Consider the following 27,009-nt stretch of genomic DNA (forward strand, 5'->3'; position numbering starts at 1 on the left):
TGCTGACTTTGAGTTTGACATCCCTGGAATAGACATTACTTTTCTTATAAAACACAGGGATCCATTGCAGGCCAAAAAAGATCCTTCAACATAATCTATCTATGCAGTTGAAAGAAAAAAGTCAAATTGAAAAGGAATAACGTGATGAAGAAAAACATTGTAAGGAGTTGGTCCTCGTTACGACCCTTCATTTAATGGGCATTATGATATCACTTCAAAAATTGGCTTACCACCGGTTGCAAGATAATGGTAGCAGAAGGCATAAAATCAGCGCTAAGAATACTGAGATTATGATTATTTCCATTTATCTTACTGCCCAATCAGTTTGGCATTGTTTTTCAGTAATCAAGGAAAGTTTATCCATCTTCTAATAGTGTTTCTCCACCCCATCCCACTCTTTTTGTTGTTGTTGTTAGATCTGTTTGTGGGTAATGTCAGCTGCTCATCAGACCCAACAGATCCGAAAAGCCTATTTTAGGAAAATCATGAGGATGGACATAGGCTGGTTTGATTGTACATCAGTGGGGGAACTCAATACACGAATTTCTGAGTGAGTAACTTGAGATAGCCACTGACAGGACTATATGCCAATAAACAGTCTCTGGAAAGTCAGGGAAGGTTTTAAAAAATTATTTCTGTTGATGTTGATAGGGCCAGCCCTGCCATTACCACCTGCTTGAGAGGCCCTGTTTCTTGCCAATATTTCACAGGACCATTGAGATGTCAATCTCTCTCTCTGTGTGTGTGTGTGTGTGTGTGTGTGTGTGTGTGTGTGTGTTTGTGTGTTTCAGCCTAACTCTGGAATGCCTTGAGCAATTTCAACCAAACAGATGACTTACTCTCTGGAAAAAATACTGTGTGGGGTAAGACACCCCTAAAACCCCTCGGGGTGTGTGTTCTGTTAAGATACAGCCTGTTGTGCCTTAAAATGGCTTTTGCTATATAGCACAGTGGAGTTGCCATGATAACTGCTTCACAGTATTCCACAAGGGAGCTCCCTCTGGTAAGGGAGAAAATCCAACATTAGAAATTAGGTTTGGTCTGTACATTTCCCCCCTATAAATAAATACCCAGGCAACGCCAGGTTATTGGATAGTGTGTAATAAAAATAGAGACAACCCTAGATCTGGCAGAAAGTGGTCGAATCACATGGAGCTAATCTGTTTTGCTAGATGGTCAAAAATATCTGAGAAGCGTCCATTTGGCCAGAAGAAATATGATCCTTTCAACCTCCCTCCCCCCCCCAATCCTGTCAGAATTAATCTTTCATAGAAAATTCCAGCAGGGCAAAATTCTTGGAAATATATAAGCCCTTCTGCCTGCACCGAGTTTAAGGTTAATCTTATATGCAGGAAACAAACTCCCCAGATAAAAGAGTGATCAAATGAATAACTACCACCATACATCATACTTATCCACATCCCTCCCCCCCCCCAGTGAAAAAGGAGCGATGATCATTTTGTGCGCATTGGGAATTGCAATGAAGGCCCAATGGATCTGCTGCTTCAACTTTTCTTGTTCTCCACAGTGACGTTAATAAAATAAACGATGCTATTGCTGATCAAGTCGCAATCTTTATCCAGCGCTTCACCACCTTTGTTTGTGGATTCCTGCTAGGATTTGTCAGAGGCTGGAAGCTGACCTTGGTTATTATTGCAGTCAGTCCTCTAATTGGCATCGGAGCTGGCATAATTGGCCTGGTACGGAAGAATGTCCTTACCTATTGAAAGAGCTTACTTAAAGGGATTTGGGGATATGTGGTGGTGGTGGTGGGGAGATTCCTGCAATTAAGGGAAGTTGGGGAAAGATTTCTAAGTTATGGACCATTTCAGGAAGTGCCTTGGTAACCCTCCATCATACCATTTACTACTGCTTTTTTTAAAAAGTTAGCAGCCATTTCTTTGGCACAATTTCCTAGCAGTAATTTTTGTTGTTCCTTATAAGAACTGATAGGTGGGGCACCTCAAGGAACCATTGATTTGCCATTTCTTTATTCCGGAGAAGGAAGAAAGCAAGGAAGAACTGACCCCAAATCATTTAGCGCAGGGGTCTCCAACCTTGGCCACTTTCAGACCTGTGGACTTCAACTCCCAGAATTCCTCAGCCAGTTGGCTGAGGAATTCTGGAAGTTGAAGTCCACAGGTCTTAAGGTGGCCAGGGTTCAGTGGTGGGATGCAGGTGGTACGTCCCGGCATGGGTGTACCGGAGCCTGCCCGGAGCACTGGATACCATTCAGGTATGGTGCTACAGAGGTCCCACCCGCCCCCCCGAGCTCCTTACTGGTCTTTTAAGTCTTCGGGGATTCTGTGCATGCGCACGGCACGTACAGCACCTGTGGGATGCTCCGCTGAGCAGCTGGAACATTGCAGAGGCTCGTGGAGATGCTAAGACGCATGCACACGCTGCGCACGTCCATGTGGACTCTTCCAGGCCCATTCAAACTGTACTGGTTGGAATGGGATCCGGAACCCATCACTGCCAAGGTTGGAGACCCCTGATTTAGTGAATCTCAGGCCTAGGGCAGGACTAGAACTCACAGTCTCCTGGTTTCTAATCTAGAGCCTGAACCACCACTGGCTTCCATATGCATACAACATTTTCTTTTGTTTCATGCAACCAAGGGAGAGAACTCTTGATGTATGACAGCTTATATTACAGAGGGTGGAGTCACCTTTCAAGCACCTCACGACTCTTTGCTGCTTCATACGTCAATGCGGAGTCAGTGTTTCTTGTTTAATCAACATGGTCATCACCTTGAATTTTTGTCTCTGCAAAGGCAAGCTTTTAACTTATCTCAGCTGTACTTACACAGAAGTTTTCCACGAAGCCAGAAGGCTGGAGAAAAACTTCCTAACAAGCAGATTCTCCAAAGGCACAAAATAGGGTGCTGATGTTTCATTAATTAAGTAATTTAGTTAGACCAGTGTTTTTTTAAAAAAAAGTAAAACCTGGCCACTTAGAACCTCTCAGAATGGGAGTGAAAGTTCACCCATCTTAAACTGGCCAAGTCTGAAAAACGCCGAGTTAGATTTTGGCCTGTACAACACCAACCTTTAAAAAGTGACTTTGTGCCACATTCATTCTTCTTGTTTTTGTTGTGTTAAAGTCTGTGGCAAAGTTGACAGGTCTAGAATTAAAGGCTTATGCAAAAGCCGGGGCCATCGCTGATGAAGTGCTCTCATCGATCCGAACTGTGTCTGCATTTGGAGGAGAGAAAAAAGAAGTTGAAAGGTTGGTTGCATTATATATCAAGTTTGTTTCTGAGCACCAAAGAAGTCAGCTGAATTGAAACAGGCCATGATTGCTTAAGGGCTAAACATGAATATTTATTGTGACAATTGAAAACAAGCTCTTTCTAGCAGTAATAGACTAAAGCTGTGTCTAGGAAGACACTGTGTTTTTATTCTAGTTTCTTGTGCTAGATGCATGAAATGGAAAGGCTTCCTCAGATTTAGCTGCTTTGATTGTACCAGTAATATTATACAGTTGGCCAAGTATTAGATAGGTGAGCATCAGTGGTGGGATTCAATAATTTTTACTACCGGTTCTATGGGCGTGGCTTGGTGGGCATGGCAGGGGGAAGGCTACTGTAAAATCTCCATTCCCTCCCAACTCCAGGGGAAGGTTACTACAAAATCCACATTTCCTCCCAATCAGCTGGGACTCAGGAGGAAGAGAATAGATGGGGGCGGGGCCAGTCAGAGGTGGTATTTACCAGTTCTCCAAACTACTGAACATTTCCGCAACTGGTTCTCCAGAACTGGTCAGAACCTGCTGAATACCACCTCTGGTGAGCATGTGTGCTACCTGTCACACAGCCTTCTCTTTAATTAGACTAGCATCAGATGTGATGGTGATTATTCTTTTGTTGCCAGTATCAAAATTTTCTTAGCTCACCTGGAATCCGCCGAACACCAACTTGTGCTTTGCCTCATGTGTGGTGTGGACCTAGAAAGCAGCTTTAATCTACATGAATCCTGTGGTGCCCTTAATTCGCTATTTTGCAAAGTGGATGGCTTCATCCATTATGCTTTTGTAAGAACATGGAGTTAGGTAGCTTTGAATAATGCAACAGCCATTAGGGAAACATCTACTTAGCCCAGAAAGATAGGAGAGTGTGTGGGAGAAACTCAACTCTCCTCTGTCTTGACTTTCTTTGTTATAAGTGTGAATGAGAGATAATCTCTCCCAGGCTTACTTTACTGTTATCTCTCTATATAAAAGGCAAATACCTTTCACTCATCACAAAATCTGCAAAACCATAAAGCCTACAAACTTGAAATTTGGCACGTATGTTCCTTTTGGCTTCTAGGTGCTTGCTAAGAAAGGATTTTTTAAAATGACCATCAGATCATTAGAATTTCTTATACATTAATTAACACACTTTGATGCTAAGGAGTTCTACCCCCCCTCCCCACCTGAAAAGAACTCTGTTCCAACTGCCAGTTACCTTATATTAACATGCTCTGATGCTAAGGAGTTAGACATTCTACTCCTGCTCCCAATCTGAAAAGAATTCTGTTCCAACTGCCAATTGCCTCACATAAGGTTACCTCAGTTCAAACTGGCAGATGTTCCACATCTTCACTCAGGAGCGGTCTGAGGTTCCTTACAGTACTAAACGTCGGTATCTCACCAAAATGTCCACGCATTCCACTTATGGATCTGCTTCTGGACTCAAGGCGGCGAGAACAATGTTATCTTATATGTTTCAATCACCAACCACCACTGAGCCAATTTGTCCTGCATAGCCCAACCACATGGTTTCGTCATGAAGCACGGGTATCCAGCTAGTATAATATAATAACAAAGTAGAATGGTAGGCCTAGTAGAAAGTAGGCCTAGTTTGAATGGCTGATAGTGCTAGGCCAGAGGTGGTGAACTATGGACCCTTCATGACTTGTGGACGTCAACTCCCAGAATTCCTGAGCTGGAAGTTGAAGTCCATAAGTCATAAAAGGGCCATAGTTCCCCACCCCTGTGCTAGGCAATGGGTATTAGACCATAGTTTTTGATTAATATGTGCAACAAATAAGGTGGTAAACCAAAGGCTAGTAACCAAAATGGCTGAGCATATGCTAAACCAAAATTAAACAGATCACATTAGGACTTAGCCTCATATCAGATGTGGGTTGCTGCCGGTTCAGCCTGGATCAGCTGAACCGGTAGTAGCAGTGGTGGGGGGCTCTGCCCACCCACCTGGACTCTTCTGCGCATGCGCAGAAGTGTTGCGCGTTTGAGGAAGCACACCCGAACCGGTAGTAAAAAAAATTAGCAACTCAACTCTGCCTCATATGCAAACCTAGTCACTGATTGGTCAGCAAATCATCAGAGTTTAGGCAAGGTGTCAAGGTTCCAAATAGCATCCAAAAGTAGACCAGAGTCCAAGGCAAAAAGTATTGTTCAAAGTTCCAATTTATTAAGAAAGCCATGTTGGCACATCTGGGAAAACCTGAATCTGAAAGCTTCCCAGTTTTCCCCACCAGTTGAAAGTTCAAGATCTTGCCCCCACACCCACAAGTCCATCCCATGGTCCAATCTTCCATTGCCATGCACGGTCAGGTGCAGAGGTGAAAAGACAAAGGATGACCTTGGCTTTCTAGAAAGAATTTTGTTATGGCTACATAGCATCCAACTCCGTACAATCTCCCCTCCCATTTTCCCACAATAGAAAATGCATAGTAGAATAATAGAAAGTGTGGCAGGACAAAGATCCCCCCAAAAAAGATGGCTGCAGGCCGGACACAAAGTTCTTTTCCAGCCTTTCTTGGAAATGCAGAGAATGGGCTATGACACCACATGACAAGCAGTTTTCCTATAAAATATCCCAGTACTTATTTTTCAGCAATGAGCTCTAGCAAGTGATCCTTCATTTGAATCAATCAGTAATTGCTTTTTTTTTAATGTCCTCTTTTTTATTTTTCTTTCTTTTTACAGATACAACAAAAATCTGGTGTTTGCTCAAAACTGGGGGATCAGAAAGGGAATCATAATGGGATTTTTCACAGGTTACATTTGGTGCATCATTTTCCTGTGCTATGCGCTGGCCTTCTGGTACGGCTCAAAACTTGTCCTTGAAGACAAGGAATACTCTGCTGGCACCCTTTTGCAGGTGAGTGCTTTCTACATCTTTTCCTGTACTTTGCGCATAGTCATTTAGATATGGGGAGAGTCGGCAACACTCTCTGGAGTCATTATTTTATAAACTGAATATTTTTTTTAAAAAAATGGTAGACCTCTGTAGATATCACTGAGATAGCCATTTGCTTGGACCCCCCCAAAATACGAGAAGAAACCCATCCATGTAGGTTTTCCTATTTTTTTTTCTTCCTGCCGCAGCGTTCAGTGTTTCCAAAAAGGATTGGTGACAAGCCAAAATGAAGTGAAATTTGTAGAGCATAGATATTGCAGAACCTTTCTGCTGACACCCGGTATGGGTTGGATCTAAGCCCTGAAGAAACCAAGTCAGTTTCACTCTTTAGAATGTGGCTCTGGTAGGGATGAGTCCCTGCAGCAAAATGTTACAGCGCAACATGCCACTGTTGGCAGACTCTTTCCATTTTAATGCTATGCAAATCACTAAAAGCACTGTCCCCTTTGGGGACAGAAATGAGCCATCTCTTTCCCAGCTGTAAAAGCAGCTGTGCCTTTTGTAAAGTCCATGCAGCTGCTTCAGAAGTGATTCCCAGATGCTCTCATGCAGAACCAGTTGACTTCAAGCAAATACTTTGCCCAGCCTTGCTCAAATCCATATCCTTTTCGCCATATGTTCTTCTCATCCCTGCTGACCTGTAGCCTTCCGTGCTTGCTAAGCCTTTCTACTGTAAATACATCTGATTTTTGGAGTTGGGGAGGTGTTTCTTTCTTTTTCTGAAGATGCGTTTGAATTTCTGTAGGCCTTGCCATTTAAGCTGATTAATGCTTCCGTGTTGTGTAGCGATACACAACAGACTCAGTAATTAGCTTATTAAAATAACAGAATAGGATGGGACCTTGGAGGTCTTCTAGTCCAATCCCCTATTCAAGCAGGAGACTCTATACCAGGGGTGTCAAACTTGCGACCCACATGCCAGATGCATCACACACTGGCCACCCCCACCCCCATTTTACCAAAGGAAGAAAAGTTGTGATTTGTCATTTGACGACAACATGACACAGCAAGTTTGACACCCCTGCCCTATACCATTTCAGGCAGGTGATTGTCGAATCTCTTCTTAAAAACCTCAAGTGATGGAGCACCAGAGGAGGGTTGCTGCTGGTTCAGTCCAGAACGGGCAAAATGGTAGTAGTGGTGGCGGGAGGTTCTGCCCACCCACCTGGACGCGCATGCGCGCATCCATGAGCGAACTGGTAGTAAAAATAATAGAAACCCACCACTGTGGAGCACCCACAATTTCTGGAGACCAGTTGGTCCAGGGATTAATTATTCTGTCCGGGAACGTTCCTTAGTTCTAGATTAATACATAGAATAATACAATTCATACTCTCTTAATACATACCAAGTATTTTCTAGACCTCTAAAACTTGGCTTTGAATTAACAGTCCAGTCCAGAGGTGGATTGTTTCCATTTCGGCCCAATTTGGCCGAAACCGATAGTGGCAGTGGTGAGAAGCTCCACCCACCTCTCTGCCCGTGCAAGAGAGTATTCATGCGCATGAGCGAACGAGTAGTACGGTACAAACCCAACACTGGTCCAATCCCAGACTTGAAAATTGAAATAGCTTCCTTAGGTTGGAAGGTAAAAGAATCACTCTATCCCTTTAATTCTATTCCTATTCCTACCTTCCGATAGAGAGGAAGAGGATCCTTGATGTTATTTCTCAAAAGAACAAAGTATTTTATCTGCCTTCTACTGTTTTGGGGCATCTATAATTGTAATTTTAGTACTGGCGTGCAGAAACTAATTCTCCCCCCCTTTATCCTTCTCAGGTTTTTCTCGGCGTCCTAATAGGTGCCTTAAATCTTGGTCAAGCGGCCCCTTGCTTGGAAGCCTTTGCAACAGGTCGAGGGGCTGCCACAAATATATTTGAGACAATAGATGAAGTAAGTAACCACTGATTTGCTTTGGGAGAGTTTCAAGGAATGTAAGCTTAGCGTTTGCCAAGAATGCAAATGAGAAATATTACAGTGATTAAAAGAAATTGATTGCAAGTTAAAGCAAACCAGTATCCTGCCTTGGTATTTACAAAGAGTGCAGTCATCCAAGTGACATTCCTAAGTGATTTTTCTTATGAATATTCAGCTTCTCACTGCCTGCCCCACTCTGTCTGTCAAAGAGGGCTATACTTTATAAGGTACCTGATCATCAAGAAAGGCAGTGAGACAATTTTGCAAATTAAGTGGTTTCAGGAACTCAGTCATTCTGGGCCCTCGGGCGTGTGATTATAAGAAAGAAAAGGAGGCCAGAAGCTCGGGGAAGGAAATGAATATGTATAGCACTGCCAAGCCTTCAGAATTTTGCAAGGACAAAAAAAATAAAACACTCATTAAATCTTTCCCACAATAATTCTGCAGATGCCAACAAGCTATGGCTGCAAAAGCCAATAATATTCCATTAGTTTTATTCCTTGCTTTGCCAAAAAAAAAAGAGTGGAATGCATATAAATAGACAATAGACAACTCTGTATGTTGAACAAAGCCAGCGTGGATGGGTGGTTAAGGCATCAGGCTTGAAATTAGGAGGCCATGAGTTCAAGTCATGCCCAGGGCACAAAGCCAGCTGGGTGACTTTTCGGCCACTCATTCTTGCTCAGCTCTAGGGAAAAAGCCAGGACGAATCATTTCCCAAAATTCTTGCCAAGAAAACTGCAGGCATTAGACCAGGCAGTTAGAAACTGACCTGAAGGCAGGGGTGAAATGCTACCGGTTCACACCAGTAGGGGCCATTGTCATTTCTTCTGTGAACCAGTAGTAACAAAAAAGATTCCCAGGATTGTGCAGCTCAGCTGTGGGCTGTGAGATCGTTGGAAGCTTTCCCCCCCCCCCACACACTTTTTAAAGCAAGCATTTATCCCTGCTGGTTCAGGCGGATAGGCAGGAAAAAAATGCTTAAAAAGGGGGGGGGGAGGTTCTATGACAATCAGCTGTGCTGTGCGATCGTGGGAACCTCTATTTTTTCACTAATTAAAGCATTTTTACTATCTATTCGTCCAAACTGGTAAAGCATTAAAAAATGCTTTAAAAAGTGTGTGGGAGGAGGGGGAGATTCCCACAATCGCACGACACAACTCAACCTTTCCCCCCACTTCTTAAAGCATTTTTTACTACCAGTTCAGGCGAATAGGTAGTAAAAAATGCTTTAAACATTTTAAAAAGTTGGCCACGCCCACCCAGTCACATGACACCCCCATCAAGCCACAACCCCACCAAGCCACGCACAGAGAACTGGTGGCAAAACATTTTACATTTCACCACTGCCTGAAGGCATCAAAAGAAAAGAAAACAATATAAACAGACTTACTGAGCTGTTGATTTAAGCAAGTCTCTTCTACACTGGAACACACAACCCACATTCTAGTCCACCTTAAGCCATGGAAACTTCCTGTTGACTTTGGGCCAGTCACCCACTCTCAGTTCAACATATCCCATAGGGTCATTGTGGATGAAAATTGTTGTGGTCCGCTGGCGGCCTGCAAAGCTGGTGGTAGAGTCGGACATTGAGGTTGGGGAGGAACATGGGCCAGTCCTGGAGCCTGGGGAAGGCTCGGATGAGGGCTCTGCATCAGAGGTAGAGGGTGGGCAGGGCCACCTGGGAGTTATGTGCTTCCTCTGGAGCCTCCAGAGTCGGACATCAGCAAGGAATAGGAACAGGGGGAGCCTGTTCCCAGTGTGCAGATGCGCAGAGCTGCCAGAAGGGAAGAACAGTTAAGACAAAAGGGACAACTCGGGAGTAAGGCTTTGAGATGATTGGCCCCTCCCATAAGACATAAAGAGGAGCAAACAGATGTGAGCCTTTGCAGGAAGCAATTTTGTTCGTTCTGGTCGGTTTAAACTCTGAAGCTCCGTTTGACTCTATGCTCCGTTTGGCCTTGCAAAACTAATGGACAATTAGGTCTTTGGCAGTGTTTCAAGGGAGATAAAGGTGGGTGCTTAGCAGCCTTACCCTGAAAGACTGTGCAGACTTCTGTCAGACTCTTTACAAACATAATTCACAGCCGTTGAAATAAAAAGAGAGTTTTTGGGACTAAGCGTGTGATTTTTACTGTCTCAGGAAGCCTAGAACAAAAATAGAAGAGGTGAGTCCTGTGTGCCACCTTTTCTTCCTGAAGGAAAGGCAGGATATAAACTAGCAAGACAATTGCTTGTATTTTCTAAATGTTCTTCTGGTGCTATAAACGGATGGTGCAAATCAATGTTTCCCAACCTTACCGCTTGAAGATGTGTAGACTTCAACTCCCATAATTTCTCAGCCAGCCAGGGTGAGGCTGGGCCCTGGATGTTTCGTTTAGGGTTTCAACACTTTGACACTTTCCTTAACTAGGAACTAGGTGGTCCACCAAAACATTCATGGAAATGTTAAGTAATGTTAAGCAAGCTGGGGGTGGAAATCAATAAGAGATGGAATTATCACAAGGGCAGTTCAAGGGAGGAAAGATAAATCCTTCACATAGAGATGTGAAACTAGCTACTGAAAGAAAGCAGCTTGAGAAAAAGCAAATTGAGTGATCTGATTAATTCTACCCCAGAAACCTAAAATTGACTGTATGTCAGAAGATGGCTACAAACTGGACAAAGTCCGAGGTGAAATTGAATTCCATAATGTAACCTTCCATTATCCATCCAGGCCCGATGTTAAGGTAAGAACTCAGAGGTTCTATTCTGCGGCATTGTCATAATTTCCAGATTTATTCTGGGTACCTAGCTAGGCCTTTTCAAATACCATGCCATTCTCTTTCTTTCTTTCTTTCTTTCTTTCTTTCTTTCTTTCTTTCTTTCTTTCTTTCTTTCTTTCTTTCTTTCTTTCTTTCTTTCTTATCCAGATTTTAGATAATCTCAGCATGGTTATCAAGCCAGGTGAAACCACCGCCTTTGTTGGTCCAAGCGGAGCAGGGAAAAGTACCACAATACAGCTGATCCAGCGCTTCTATGACCCTACAGAAGGCATGGTGAGGCTTTGACCTAACTCTGATATATTTCTTTCTTTGGGAAATAGCAATAGCAATAGCAGTTAGACTTATATACCGCTTCATAGGGCTTTCAGCCCTCTCTAAGCGATTTACAGAGTCAGCATATTGCCCCCAACAACAATCCGGGTCCTCATTTTACCCACCTCGGAAGGATGGAAGGCTGAGTCAACCCTGAGCCGGTGAGATTTGAACAGCCGAACTGCAGAACTGCAGTCAGCTGAAGTAGCCTGCAGTGCTGCATTTAACCACTGCACCACCTCGGCTCTATCCTCGGGAAATCGTGAAAAAACCTATCAATGCTTGCTACATAATTATGTTTGCAATTTACTATGAAGCCATGCTCTTAGCCTCCTAAACAACCGTTCTTTGGACTCAGAGAGCAAAATAACATTTATTTACTTACTTAAAAGTAAACATTTATTTACTTACTTACTTATCAAACTAAAATGGCCACCTAAAATGGCCATCTAAAATGGCCACCTATCTCAAATAGTGATTCTAGCCAGCTCATAATAATCAATACAAACCAGAGGTGGGTTCCTACTGGTTCGGACCGGTTTGGCCCAGTAGGTAGTAACTTGGCCTGCTACATCCCTGAACCGGTTCTATTGGTGGCCATCTTGATTTTCGGTTCTGTGCATCTGCAGAAAAATCTTCATTGCAAAAATGTACATTTTTTTTCATTGTCTGACGTTGTGCGCATGCACAGACCTTTTTAGGTACAAATGCGCACGCGCATGGAACAATTTTTTTTGTGTGACGAACTGGGAGTAATGTTGGCAGCAATCCACCCCTAATACAAACAGAGATACAAACAGATATAGAAACCAAACCATCTTTCCCATCAGATGTCAGACCAAACAGCTTCCTCACTCAACCTCCATCCTAGCCCAACGCTTGGAAGGAAGAGTCATCTCTTCATGGCTTTCTGAATGCTAAAAGGGTAGAGAACCCTTGAGTCTCATAGAGCAGGGGTTATTCCAAAGAATAGGCACAGCTGCTGAGAAGATATGCCTCTCAGGTCCCATCAAATGACAATATTTAAGGGACTGGAACGTACCCCCCCCCCACTCTACCAAATCTCGTAGTTGGGCAAATCACCTCAGGGACTTGAAACATGTCAAAGAGGACTGAGGCCACATTCAGATTTATATGGGAGATTTTTCCCAAAACTGGGAAAAATGGAATTTTTAAATATATGTATAGAATACATTCTGTGAATAGGCTATTTGATAAAATGGGAAATGTATCTTGACAAGTAGTTCTGTCAGGGCTCAGAGCAGTTAAATTTAATACTTTGCAGTAAGCTTCATGAACCTCATTAGGTCAAAATTTGCCTAACTCTGATTTTGTTGAGGAAGTTAGCTGGGTACACATATTTCATTACGATAAAATGAAGAAAAAAATCCATTATGATGTGCTCCAGGACGTGGCACAAGCCATGTGTGCAAAAATATTTTAAACTTCTTTTCATCATCTTTTAATATCCAATCCACCTAGGTAAATGATATTATTAAGTAACATTATCTCACAGGCTGCATCTGAATTAAAATATCCACTAAAAGAACATTCATCTTTTGAAAATTCAGAATTGGTTTGCACAGCCACCCTAAATACCAGTACCTAGTATTGTATCATTGCTCATTTCATTTTATTTCATTGCTAACCAACTCTCACATATAGTATTAAAAAATTAAGTAGATGGTTTGTTGTGTTAAAGACAACAACTGGGGGTTTCTGGGGGAGGAGTCTGTCGCCGACGGGAGCTCAACGGAGCTCCTCTCAGAGTTCTGGTCTGTATATCTTATAAGATCTATAGATATCTCCCCTTTCTGGCAGAAAGGGGCAGGGAGAAGGTCAGTTGTTAGGATCTCTTTGTAATTCACAGCCTTTTTTTTCCGCTGTGAATGGAGAAGAGGTTCAACATTAGCTGAGCTTTTACTCCAGCCAGTTCTTCGCAGCTGCTTTTTTGCAGCCCTAGGCAGGTTGCCCCCCCCCCCCAGGACAAAGCTAAGCTATTTAAAAATTAATCCGGGCGGGGACCATTCCTGAGGAATTTCTTCTATTATTATCCAAAATACCAGCTTCAATTTTGTAAAAGGCTCCCTTTTCTAGCTGCGTCACAAGATGGCGATCTTATAGCTTTTGTGTTTGATGTGACGTACTTAGTCAGCCCTACTCTCCTGAAGGCTTCTCTGTATTAACTGTTAAAAGATTAACTGAGGGGAGCAGAGACTTTGATTGTTGGCTTGCTTGATTGCTTGTTTTTATTTTTTATTTTTTTGGAATGGCTCCCAAATCTAAGCAGAAGCGCTTCCTTAATAACACATCTCAAAAAATTGCTATGAAGTCGCTGCCCTTGCCTCCTACGCCCTCCACTGGAGATTTGTTAACACAAGAATTTCTTCTCAAAACGCTTAATAATTTCAGACAGGAAATTAATCAACTGATATCGGATTTATATGATCAATTTGATGCTAAAATTGCTCAAGCAAAGGAGGATATGATCGGAGTAATGACAGTTATGACAGATTATATTGCTGAAACGGAGGATAAATTGGAACTTTTGGAAGAAACCAACTCTAATTTGACATCCAAAATCCAAACGTTACAACAGGAAATTGAAAATGCTCAAAAACAACTTGTCATGATAAATTATAATAAGACTGCGTTTGCAATAAGAGTTAGAGGACTGCGTGAAAAGGAACAGGAGAATTTGAAACAGATCTTCTTTGAGGCTCTTAGCCATTCGGTGGGAAGTCCGGGACTTAACTTTGATTGGAAGATCCAAAAAATTTACCGCCAGAATTCGTGGGTAGCAAAACAGCGACAGCTTCCGAGGGACATAATTATATATTTCACCACAAGGGAATCCAGAAATGTGATAATACAGAGGCTTTACAACAAGAGGCTGAGAATTGATGGACAGGACTTGATTGTTTTTAAAGAAATACCATCTCAAATATTAAGAGCAAGGAGAGACTACATTTTCTTAACTGAAGAACTCAGAAATTCTCAGATTCCATACAAATGGGAAGTCCCGGCTGGCATTACAGTTACATTTGAGAATCAAAAACATCGCTTTAACTCTGTCTGTGAAGCCCGAGAATTTTATCACAAGACTTTGAAGGCGGGACTTCCTGATTCATCCGGACCTGGAGAGAGACAAGGAGAAGGAGAAGACAAGCAGCGGGACACGTGGCCACAAGGCGGAGGGTGTTGCTTTCCTCTTCCGGAAGGGCAGAAGAGTAAAGAATAAAGACTTAGCGATGCTTTTAAAACTTCATGATTTCTGCCTGGTATAAAATGGAAAAGTTGTACATCGATGATGAGATATGGAGGCTGAAAGAAGCGCTGCTGATTGTGGACATATATTGTATATAAGATTTGTTTGAACTCTAACTCAAATTGCGCATGAATTATTTTCCTAGGCGAGGAGAGCGGAGATCGCGATCTTCTTGAGTTGTGGTTTGGGATGAACGGAGTTCGGAGCTGCGTGGGAGATGGAAGGGTAGCGAAAGCTTAACTAGACTACTTGGGGCTAGAATGCAAGCTGATGTTTGTATGAATTGCTATTTCAATATAAGGTTAAGAAAGATTAGTCAGAGAGTCTCCAGGAAGGTGGAGTAAATATGTGAGGAGCAATGGACGCGGATAAAATATATATGTGGACATGGGTAAAGGCAGGGTGGAAGGCAAAAAATTTACACGTGGATGTGGGTAAGGACAGAATGGGAGGTGTTGGAAATGAAAAATGAAAGAAGTACTTGAGTTTAATGGTTTTATAGAAAGGTTTGGATATTTGGATAAAAAAGAGATAAATTAAAGGACAACAACTGGGGTTCTTCAGCATATCGATACAATGATCAGAATTCAAATAATTGAGAAGCTAATGCCATGTGTCCAAAAAGACCTTATATTACCACCTCCCTGTAAGGGATACTCAGATGCTGTAAAACAAATGAGGTTTGAAACCAAGAGATGAGATAAAAAGAAAATTGTGGAAAATTAATTATCTAAGACAGGGGTGTCCTATTCAAGGCTCTGGGGTCGGATCCGACCTGCGGGGTAGTTAGATCTGGTCCACAGGGCCACCCTGGAAACAGTAAAGGACTGGCCCATGATACTTCTGCCAGAGAAAATGGAGCTCGGGGGGGGGGCTGTATTCACCCCCATTCCACCCCGTTTCTGCTGGCAGAGAATTGCAGGAGGATGTTGCAGCCAGAAATGGAGCTCATGAGGGCCATGCACAGCCCCCGAGCTCCATTTTCACTGGCGGAGAGTTGCAGGAAGCCATTGCAGCTGAAAACGGAGCTCGGGGACCCGTTTTCACTGGCAGAACGCTTGGGCCACCACAGGGTGCCCCTGACACGAATGATGTGAAACTGATCATTCCCCCCGCCCCCCCCCAAGGCCAACCCAACCCTCATGCGGTCCTCAATGAAATTGAGTTTGACACCCCTGATCTAAGCTAAGCCTCAATAGCTGTCCTTCCAGGTATTGTATGTAGGTATTAGACACGAAACTGTGAGCACAATGGAGTACAGTGCTGCTGTTTTAAGAAGCAGCTTCCTGTTAAGAGAGGAAGATGTTGACTTGAAGGTACAGGTGACCATAATTTTTACCTATGAACTGTTATTGTGCAGGTTACCCTAGATGGACATGACATTCGTTCCCTTAACATTCAGTGGCTGCGTTCTTTGATGGGAGTGGTGGAACAAGAACCGGTCCTGTTTTCCACCACTATAGCAGAAAACATCTCCTACGGCCGGGAAGATGCCAGTATGGAAGACATCGTCAGAGCAGCCAAAGAAGCCAATGCCTACAACTTTATCATGGATCTACCTCTGGTAAAAGGAACTTCAGCTTATGCCTTCTCAATCCTTTTCCAAGACTGTCTCTTACACCACATCTGTGTAGTTTGAGAACATTAAATCATGGGTGGGCAACATGTTGTCCTCTATGCCAAAGGTGCTTTTTTCAAGAGGCAACTGGGCTTTCTGGTTTTTCTTTGAAGAGGTTTCGCTTCTCATCCAAGAAGCTTCTTCAGCTTTGACTGGATGGTGGGGAATTGAAGGATTGTCCCAAAGGTGCTTTAGCCATCCAATCAGAGGTGAAGAAGGAAATGTCTTCAAAGAAAAACCAGAAAGCCCAGTTGCCTCTTGTGAAAAAAATACCTTTGGGAAAACCATGACCTGGATGACTGAGAATCTTCATAGACATGTTGCCCTCTAGTGTCAAAGCAACCATGGGGCTCGATGTTACTTTCATTAAATGATCACTTCTAAGAAATGACCAGCATCTCAAGACCACCTTAAATCTTAAGAACTCTTACCTACAATCTCATGTAAGTTCAGGTGAGAGCGGGTAAGCTTTTAGCATCCATATCCATGATAATACTAGATTTTTACTAAGGGTTTGAGGCAGGGGTGGGTTTCTCGCCCCGTTCCAACCGGTTCGGTTGGAACGGGGCCGGCAGCGTCCTTGTGCACGTGTGCGGCGCACGCGTGCATGTGTGCGGCGCACGCATGCGTACTAGCGTCTGTGCGATGCTCCAGCTGCTCCTGGAGGATCGCGCAGGCGCTGTATGCGTCCTGCACATGTGTGGAAGCGCAGAACTCGTCAAAACCGGGTAAGGAGCACGGGCGGGCGTGTGGGCCCTTCGCCGTTCCTGGAAGTTACTTACTTCCGGGTTCGCCGACCAACCGGTTCGCAGGGACCACTGTGAACCAGTTGAAACCCACCCCTGGTTTGAGGGTAGAAGGAGTCATATAATATCATGCCAGGCTGAAATGATTGTTCAGCCCTGCATTAATTTAAGATAAAAACCCACCATTCTGCAAGACTTTTATCATTTTCCTAGCTGTTGCTGGGGAACTTAAAAGTTGTTGCTAGGCAATTAAAAAGGGAAAATTAGGTAGGGTGATAGATTACCATACAATAGCAATAGCACTTAGACTTATATACCGCTTCATAGTGCTTTACAGACCTATCTAAGTGGTTTACAGAGTCAGTCTATTGCTCCCAACACTCTGGGTCCTCATTTTATCCACCTCGGAAGGATGGAAGGCTGAGTCAACCTTGAGCCTGGTGAGATTTGAACTGCCGAACTGCAGCTAGCAGTCAGCTGAAGTAGCCTGCAGTACTGCACTCTAACCACTGAGCCACCTTGGCTCTGGTTGTCCTCAACTTACAACTATTCATGTAATGACCATTCAAAGTAACAACCCTGAAAAAAGTGATTTGTGACTGGTTCTGCACTTACGACTGTCATAGTGCATTCATAGTCACCTGAACAGAATTTAGGAGCTGGGCAACCAAGATGTACTTATGATGCTTGCAGCATGCCAAGGTCATGTGATGGCCATTTGGGACCTTCCAGCTTCCAATAAGCAAAGTCAATGGGGGAATCTGGACTTGCTTAATGACATGATTCACTGAACAACTGCAGTGATTCACTTAATAACCGTGGCAGAAAAAAGGTTGTAAAATTGGGTATGGCTCACTTGCTTAGCAATGAAAATGTTGGTCATAAGTGGAGAACTGCTTGTAGGTGGCTAATAGTTGGCAATTCTCACTATAATGATCATTTGTGTATCTAGTGGAACTTATCAGATCATTTCTGTTTAATAGATTTGCACAGCACGCCATTCGGTGTGCTTCATCTTATCCCTTCTGGACCTGGGGTAAAGGATGGTAGAAAAGACGTTGCTTCTGGCGAAGGAATAGTGGTGAACCAGTCTTCTTCCCCTGAGATTTTTCCTTGAAAGTTCTTAAAGGAGATTAAAAGGAGGAAAAATTAAGGAGGAAAAAAATTCTTTTAGAATCATAATCTGTATGTGGATATGCAGATAAGGTTATGCTTTATCATGCGTGCATAACATGAGTTAGAATTATTGGTATTTTTTCCATGCAAATGGAAGATATATATCCTCAGTTTATACATATACACTATATTGCCAAAAGTATTCGCTCACCCATCCAAATAATCAGAATCAGGTGTTCCAATCACTTCCATGGCCACAGGTGTATAAAATCAAGTACCTAGTAGGCATGCAGATTGCTTTTACAAACATTTGTGAAAGAATGGGTCGTCCAGCATGGAAGTGTGATAGGATGCCACCTGTGCAACAAATCCAGTTGTGAAATTTCCTCACGCCTAAATATTCCACAGTCAACTGTCAGCTGTATTATAAGAACGTGGAAGTGTTTGGGAACGACAGCAACTCAGCCACGAAGTGTTAGGCCACGTAAACTCATCCAATATCAGTGTGTGACCTCACAAATGCGCTTCTGGAAGAATGGTCAAAAATTCCCATAAACATACTCCTGAACCTTGTGGACAGCCTTCCCAGAAGAGTTGAAGCTGTTTTAGCTGCAAAGGGTGGACCAACGTCATATTGAACCCTATGGATTAGGAATGGGATGTCACTTACAGTAAATTCATATGCGAATAAAGGCAGTGAGCGAATACTTTTGGCAATATAGTATATATGCATAGATGCTTGCATCTGCAATCATATATATACTGTATGCATTCTTGAATTGGGCAAATAAGCATGCTACTGAAAATGAATTCCAGTAGTCAATAGTACCTTCAGATCTCATACACAATACATATGTCAAAACTCATTGTGATTGTTTTCAGGAATGATTTCTTAGGAGTTATAAGTATAATCTTTATTGTCATTGTACTTAAATACAACGAAATTGGTTAGACTTGATCTAAATCAGCACCTTATCTTAGACCAGCCTTTGATGCTTTCCATAGATACAGGTAGTCCTCGACTTACAACCTTTCATGTAGTGACCAAAGTTACTGAAACAAGCGACTTAAGACTGTCTTTCGCATTTCCAACTATTGCAGCATCCCCATGGTAATGTGATCAAAACTCAGGTGTTTGTCAACTGGTGTGTCTTTATGATGGTTGCAGGGCCCCGGAGTCATGTGATCACCTTTCCTGATGAGCAAAGTCAATGGGAAAGCTGGGTTGACTTTACAATCGTGTTACTAACTTAACCACCGCAGTTATCCACTTAACAACCATGGCAAGACAGATTGTGAAACTCACTTAAGAACTGTCTTGCTTAGCAACATAAATCTTGAGCACAATTGTGGTTGTAAGTCGAGGACCACCAGTATTGGACTTAACCCCTAGGGTTCCCATAACCTCTAGACAGTGAGCATAATAGTGAGGGATTAATGGGAGATGAAGCCCAGTCTGGCTAGAGCCATGATGGCAAACCTATGGCACCGGTGGCACGCGGAGCCATATCTGAGGGCACACAAGGGGTTGCCCTGTGTCAGCTTCAGTGTGCATGCACACACTGGCCAGCTTGTTTTCAGGCTTCCAGAGGGCAGGGGAGGCCATTTTCGCCCTCCCCGGGCTTTAGGAAAGCCTCTGGATCCTGTGGATGGTGAAAAACAGGCCCAACGGGCCCAAGTTTGGAAAACGAGCCGTTTCCGGCCTCCCCAGGCTTCAGGAAAGCCATGCGTCCATGCTCAGGGGCAGCGGGTGGGGTTGCACACGTATGTGCAGGTGGGCACAATGGGGGGTATTTAATTATGGGTGTGGACACGTGCATGCGCTTTTGGCACCTGAGAGAAAAAAGGTTCACCATCACTGAGCTAGAGAGTGGCAGTTGGGAAGCCCTTTTCCTCTAGTATCCAAGAGTCATACAATTGTGGCCCAACAACCTCTTTTTTTCCTGCCTTGACCCCATATATTGCTTTTATCCTGTCCCCCAGACCTGGAGTGATCTTAGTCCCTCCATCCTGGCCCCATCTAAGCAGCCTCACAGAGGGTGACATCAATTAGGCTTATAGAAAAGGCCTCTGACTGGCCGTGGCTTGAAGCAGAGGCAGGGTAGAGATTAATAAATCTCATGCCAGGGTAATTTTCTTCCAAGTCAAAGATTTGAAGAGCAGGACCAGCTAAAGCAGGGGGAGAGCCCTTAGGACCCGTGTTTTCCCATTCTGCAAGGGTTGTTACAGGATTGGCAGGCTTCCCTCGCTCTATTCTTGGGCAAAACTTGCTGCCACATCCTTGGTTCATGAAACACATGGAGCAAAGATCCACCCCATCTTTGACCAGGAGGCCAATGTCCCAGGTATCCCAGGGCTGCTTCTCCGTCTTATCCCCTTCAACATAATAGTCATGATTGAAGGGTGGGGAACGATGGCCCCTTTGTGACTTGAGGACGTCAACTTCCAGAGTTGACGTCCACAAGTCATAAAGGGGGCATCGTTCCCCACCTCTGACCAAAGGGAACTGAGATGAAAGTGCTTTGTAACTTTTTGCTCTTTCCACGATTTCAGCAATTCGACACCCTTGTTGGAGAAGGTGGTGGCCAAATGAGCGGAGGCCAGAAGCAGCGAATTGCCATTGCTCGGGCTTTAGTTCGAAACCCCAAAATCCTGTTGCTGGACATGGCGACATCAGCGCTGGACAATGAAAGTGAGGCTACTGTGCAAAAGACACTTTCCAAGGTTGGCGATGTTATTTTATGTATTTATGTTATTTTTATTTTTTATTAACAAACATGTAAAATACACACACACAAAACCTAGACATACACCACATTTACACAATACAATACGAACAGGAGCTTCCTGTTCTTTCTAATATCAATTATCAATCAATACCGCTCACCTTATATTATTTCCCCTTCTATTATATTTCATTTGGATTTCACCATTCTTAACCAACTTATTTTACTCATAACTATTATTTTTTGAGTTTTGTTATATACCTTCATTGATCCTGGTTTCTTTCCTCCATCCACCTATACCATTTATCCCATATCTGGTAGAATTCTGATTCCTCTTTTCCCTGGATTTCTTTCATTTAGTTTGTCCATTTCAGCACAATCCATAACCTTTCTTATTATTTCATCTTCGCTTGGAATTAATTTGTTTTTCCATTTCTGGGCAAAGGCAATCCTTGCCGCCATAATTATATGTAATATTAAATACTGAATTTATTTTTTATATTTCACAGTCATTATTCCTAATAAAAAAAATTCAGGTTTCCATTCTATTGTAACACCTGTTATTACCTCTAGCCACTTTTTGATCCTTTTCCAAAAAATTTTAGCCTCCTCATAGGTCCACCATAAATGGTAATATGTTCTGTGTATTGATTCACATTTCCAACATTTGGGGGAGGTATTTGTTAAAATTTTAGCTAACCTTGTTGGTGCCAGGTGCCATCTGTAAAACATTTTGTACTGGTTTTCCTTGTATGCAACTGATAGTGTCATTTTTAAGTTTACTCCCCAAAATTTTTCCCATTTGTCTAATTAAATATTATAGCCAAAGTTCTGTGCCCATTTTATCATTTGTTGTTTCACAATTTCCTCTTCCATTTTATACTTCAGGAGGAATTTGTATATTCTCCCTATCATCTTTCTATCTGAGCTTTGAATAATTTTATCCAATTCATGTGGTTCTGTTTCAATGTCATATAATTTAGTATCTTCATTGTATTTAGTTTTGATTTGGAGGTAAGATAGCCAGTCAACTTTCATGTTCTAATCTGCCAATTCTTCAATTGTTTTTAAATTTCCCTGTCTATCAATTAAGTCTCTGTATCTTAGCATTTTGTTCTAGTCTATAAAATTTGGGTAAGTCGTCCTTTCTATCGGTGATATCCAATTCGAGATTTTCACATAGTGGATTTTTTGATTTTGAGCCATTTTTGCAATAACGCTCTTCTGATTAAATGATTTTGAAGGTATTTGTGTCTTTTATTTTGATCATCCCATAGGAAAGTATGCCAGCCTGCTTGCAAATCATGGCCTTCTAAGGTCAAAATTCTTTTATTCTTTAGCTCTATCCAATCCTTCACCAATGTTATTGTTACTGCTGATGCGTATAAATCCCAATTTGGTAATGCTAAGCCTCCCCTCTCCTTGTATTTATGTTATTTTATGTATTATGTATGGCCTCTTTTACAAACAGAGGTGATTCTTTTCCCTGGTTTTTAACAACAGCTCTGGGATATAACATTAGGATTAACATGGTAAACTGGTTGGAGTCTCGGATGAGGAGTAGGAATTTCTTTCTGACTTTTTCATCTGCCACGTAGGCAGATGTTGGCCAATTTCCTACAGTGCACTAAGCATGTGGTTTGCCTAGCTTTGGCTTTGCATTAGTGATGAAATTCATTTTTTTTACTACCGGTTCTGTGGGTGTGGCTTGGTGGGCGTGGGAGGGGAAGGATACTGCAAAATCTCCATTCCCACCCCACTCTGGGGCCAACCAGGGGTGGTATTTGCCAGTTCTCTGAACTATTTAAAATTTCCACTACCTCTCCAGAACCTGTCAGAACCTGCTGGATTTCCCCCCCTTCTTTGCATGCTATATGAATTCAGATAACATCATCACCTTTTAATGACCCCATAATCCCTTGCGGGGTGGAGTATGGGCAACTGAATGGAGCTGAGTGCTTACTGCCCTTCCTATCGCCAATGCAGAGTTATACATGGCAGATATAATCTCACCGTGCCCAGACAGAAAAATACCTGCCTCTTCCTAGGATCGAACTCACAGCCTCCTGATTGTGAAGCAAGAGCTCTACCTCTAGGCCACCGCACCACTGTATGAATCCAGACATCATGTTTTGTAAATATGATTTATAGCTTAGTTAAGTTTGTGATGACAACTATTCTGTTTTATTCAATTTAAATGATGGTTTAGCATAATCGATGAATTTGAGCCCTCTTTTAATTGTGGTAGAGGATGCAGTGGCTCAGTGGCTAAGACGCTGAGCTTGTTGATCAGAAAGATTGGCAGTTCGGCAGTTCGAATCCCTAGTGCCCGCGTAATGGAATGAGCTCCCGCTACTTGTCCCAGCTTCTGCCAACCTAGCAGTTCGAAACATGTAAAAATGCAAGTAGAAAAATAGGAACCACCTTTGGTGGGAAGGTAACAGCGATCTGTGCACCTTTGGCATTTAGTCATGCCGGCCATATGACCACGGAGACGTCTTCGGACAGCGCTGGCTCTTCGGCTTTGAAACGGAGATGAGCAATGCCCCCTAGAGTCGGGAACGACTGGCATATATGTGTGAGGGGAACTTTTACTTTTACCTTACCTTAATTGTAGTGATGGTAAACCTTCAGAGAGAGTAAACCTGTAGAGAGGCAGCTCTACAGTATTTCATCTAAAGACTTTTGGGAACAACAGCATAAAATGAACATGGTAGATTTTCTTTAGATTTTGCCTCTTCTCCAATGCACACAAGCTGTTGATCGCTGCAATCTTCCTTTGAAATAGACACGGCAGCTCTTGCGAACAGAAGGGCTTGTGGGCATGCTGGAACTCCATAAAATCTTGTTTAAAAATAATGACAGAGGTATATTTCTTTTTTTAGAATAACAGAGTTGGAAGGGACCTTGGAGGTCTTCTAGTCCAATCCCCTGCTCAGACAGGAAACCCTATGCCATTTCAGAGAAATGGTTATCCAACATCTTCTTAAAAACTTTCAGTGTTAGAGCATTCACAACTTCTGGAGGCAAGCTATTCCACTGATTAATTGTTCTCACTGTCAGCAAATTTCTCCTTAGTTCTAAGTTGCTCCTCTCCTTGATTAGTTTCCACCCATTGCTTCTTGTCCTGCCCTTAGGTGTTTTGGAGAATAGTTTGACTCCCTTTTCCTTGTGGCAACCCCTGAGATATTGGAACACTTCTATCATGTCTCCCCTCATCCTTCTTTTCATAGAACAAGATATACCCAGTTCCTGCAACTGTTTTTTATATGTTTTAGCCTCCAGTCCCCTAACCATCTTTGTTGCTCTTCCCTGCACTCTTTCTAGAGTCTCAACATCTTTTTTATATTGTGGTGACCAAAACTGGATGCAGTGTTCCAAGTGTGGTGACCAAAACTGGATGCAGTGTTCCAAGTGTGGTCCTACCTTACATTTCAAAAATTTTAAACCTCACATGCATTCACTCACTGTCCATCAGATGGGCTTGCAGTTTTCAGAGAACTAGGTTTCAGTAAGAATGGGTGGCAGGACAAGATCCAAAGCTTCAGAGATGCTGGCAAAAAGTATGTAGAGCTATTCAGATCAGTTCACTTGATGGTTTTTTTTCACACTCTGCATTAGCGGGGCAAGCACTCTGGCCCATTCAGGTTTTGCAATCAGATTTTTCTCCAAAACCTTCTTCTGTTTTCATCTATAGCTTTGCTTAAGGTAAGGAAACTCTGTGCAGTTTCCTACTAATGTACACATTTGTTACAGATTTGCTGGAAAATTGAATGCTGCTCTCTGTAGCAACTACCTTTGATCTCCTGAAGCTTCTGCAAGCCTCATTTTCAAAAGAGGGTTGGCTGAGAAACAGAAGGAGAGTATCAGTATAGGGAAAGAAGTAGTCCTTTACTTCCTCTACAGCTTTTGTATTGAAGAGTTTTTATCATTTTGAAAAAAGGGCAGATATATTTGCCTCCTTTGTCTGCTACAGTTCCATCAAATTACTCTCTAAGTTACGTCCTGGAAATACTTGATTATTGTTGTTTAAAATACATTTCAAAAATTGGCGTGCAAATGCTGAACACACAGACCTTGTTTTTCTAAAAACATTCTTCGTTTGAACCAGATATGAGGCAGTGCTTCAAAAATGCAATCACTCAGAAACAGCTGTGTTATTAAGAAAGAGGGGTAGAATACTCCGTGTGGATTTAATTGGGGCTTCAGTAAGACTGCTTATTTTATTTTATTTTAAACATGATTTATTCATTCGCACCTATCCAGGTGGACTTCTCTGTTAACTGATTTTCCAACTTTATGGAAACTTAAATTCTGAAACAGATATAGGTAAACAACAGAGGAAACTTAGGTTGAAATTAGCAGGGGGAAGGGAAGACTACGGGATTGCTTTATCTTCTTACAAAGAAAATGTAGAGGAAGATTTGGCAATAACCATTTCTGTAGCCTCCAACCTCCAAAAACTGTACTGTGGAAGTCTTTTTTTTTTTTGCAGTGTCATCTTCCTTCTGTAGATCACAGAGCCTTTAAATGATAGGAAAAACTGTGCCCCAGCAACCATGGAAGGTGCCCATCTCAGCACTGAGTAATACAAGGTTCCCAAACAGGGATCTGTGTGAATGAATGTCCTTGCTCACACCTCCCTTGGAATTCTTGGGGATTTGAACCAGTGGTGAAATTCAAACTTTTTCCCTACCAGTTCTGTGGGCATGGCTTGGTGGTCATGTGGCTGGGGTGTGTGGCTTGGTCATGTGACCGGGTGGGTGTGGCTTGTTGGTCATGCGACTGGTTGGCCTTTGTTTGGTTGTCATGGCTTGGTGATCATGTGACTGGGGTGTGTGGCTTGGTGGTCATGTGACCAGGTGGGCGTGACTTGGTGGTTATGTGACCAGGTGGGTGTGGCTTGATGGTCATGTGACTGGGTGGGCATGGCTTGGTGCAACAAGCAGGAATCTTACAAAGTCACAGTGAGCTCAAAAACAAACTATCACATTTTACAGAAAAATAACACAAAAGCTACACAACTGACTCACACCCAATCTCACACGTGATCAGCTGTGCCAATCAACTGTGCCACGCAATGGTCTGAACCTTTTTTTTACTTATTTAAAGCATTTTTTACTATCAGTTCAGGGAAATAGGAAGTAGGAAAATGCTTTTAAAAAGTAAAAAAAAAAGTTTCCAACAAACAGCTGATTGTCAGAACCTTTTAAAAACTTTTTAAAAGCATATTTTTTTACTACTGGTTTGTGCGAGCTGGTCCGAACCAGTAGCATTTCACTCTGATTTGAACACTAGCTATTGTTTTCTAGCTATTGCAGCTATTTTATGACTGAGCATGGGTGTCACAAGGCTGTGATGGCAAATGTCATCTAGTACATTAGCCACTGTATTCTGCACACATCGAAGCTTCTGGATAGTACCACATCTGGTGTACTGTGAAGCCCACATTCCCACATCCTGGATTTGCTCTTTCAGGGGAAATGCCTTCCTACCTCATCGCCAGAGAATGACTGAACGAATGAACAATTCCCGTAAACGCTAGGACTTTGGTTCAGAGAATAACACAGTTCAAGTATTCGGGCCACAAAGGTTTATTGTAGATATTTTGCTTTTATTAACAATAACTTTTAATATGTGACATGGCCAGTGGTGGTTTCAATTTTTTTAGAACCTCTTCTGTAGGTGTGGCCTGCTTTGTGGGAGTGGCTTGCCAGCCATGTGACTGGATGGGATTGGCTTGCCAGCTTTGTGACCGAGTAGGAGTGGCTTGGCAGTCATGTGACTAGATGGGCGTGGCCAACTTGTAAAATGTGGTGAAACTCACTTAACAACACTCTTGTTTAGCAACCAAAATGTTGGCTCAGAAACTCTGGCATTTGAAACATGCGAGTTTTAAAGCTGTCAGGTTACAAGGCACTTGCACCCCTAACCCTTTAGAAAAAAAACCCAGGGGTGTTCAAACTTGACAGCTTTAAGACTTGTGGACTTCAACTCCCAGAATTCCTCCTCTCGCTCTTCATCTTGATGATGTGCGGATGGGTGGGGGGAGGGAGCTGGAACCGGTTCTAAACAGCACTGTAGATTTGTGGAACCTCTTCTATAGAAGAGGTTAGAACTGGCAGGAACCCACCCCTGGACATGGCACATCAGTCCCCATGTCGCTTTGAGGAATCTTTTGACATTTATATACAGCATCCAGACTTGTAGAGAGAAACCAATCAGTTAAGGTTAATTCCATCCTCTGGGGGTAGGGGTGGATTCTGGCAGCCCCTACTGCCGGTTCGCTTGTGGTTGCACAGAGTGTGCATGCTTGATACGTGTGGTGCGTGCACGCGCAATACTATAAAAATGCTTCTGCGCATGCACAGAAACAAGATGGCAGTGCGT

At 42.8% G+C, this 27,009-nt stretch overlaps 1 protein-coding gene across 1 annotated transcript in view; it reads left to right on the plus strand.

Moving 5' to 3' along the window:
- ABCB11 (ATP binding cassette subfamily B member 11) overlaps positions 1-27,009 on the plus strand; it is a 100,184-nt gene that overhangs the window by 39,141 nt on the left and 34,034 nt on the right. Inside the window, exons 8-16 of the mRNA XM_032210370.1 lie at positions 417-550; positions 1,529-1,700; positions 3,107-3,231; positions 5,938-6,112; positions 7,931-8,044; positions 10,687-10,797; positions 10,981-11,106; positions 15,774-15,977; positions 20,447-20,617. Of these exons, the coding sequence (XP_032066261.1) occupies positions 417-550; positions 1,529-1,700; positions 3,107-3,231; positions 5,938-6,112; positions 7,931-8,044; positions 10,687-10,797; positions 10,981-11,106; positions 15,774-15,977; positions 20,447-20,617 (1,332 nt within the window). The remainder of the gene's footprint in view (positions 1-416; positions 551-1,528; positions 1,701-3,106; positions 3,232-5,937; positions 6,113-7,930; positions 8,045-10,686; positions 10,798-10,980; positions 11,107-15,773; positions 15,978-20,446; positions 20,618-27,009) is intronic.

The sequence above is a fragment of the Thamnophis elegans genome, chromosome 1 (genome assembly GCF_009769535.1).
Source record: "Thamnophis elegans isolate rThaEle1 chromosome 1, rThaEle1.pri, whole genome shotgun sequence".
Lineage (NCBI taxonomy): Eukaryota > Metazoa > Chordata > Lepidosauria > Squamata > Colubridae > Thamnophis > Thamnophis elegans.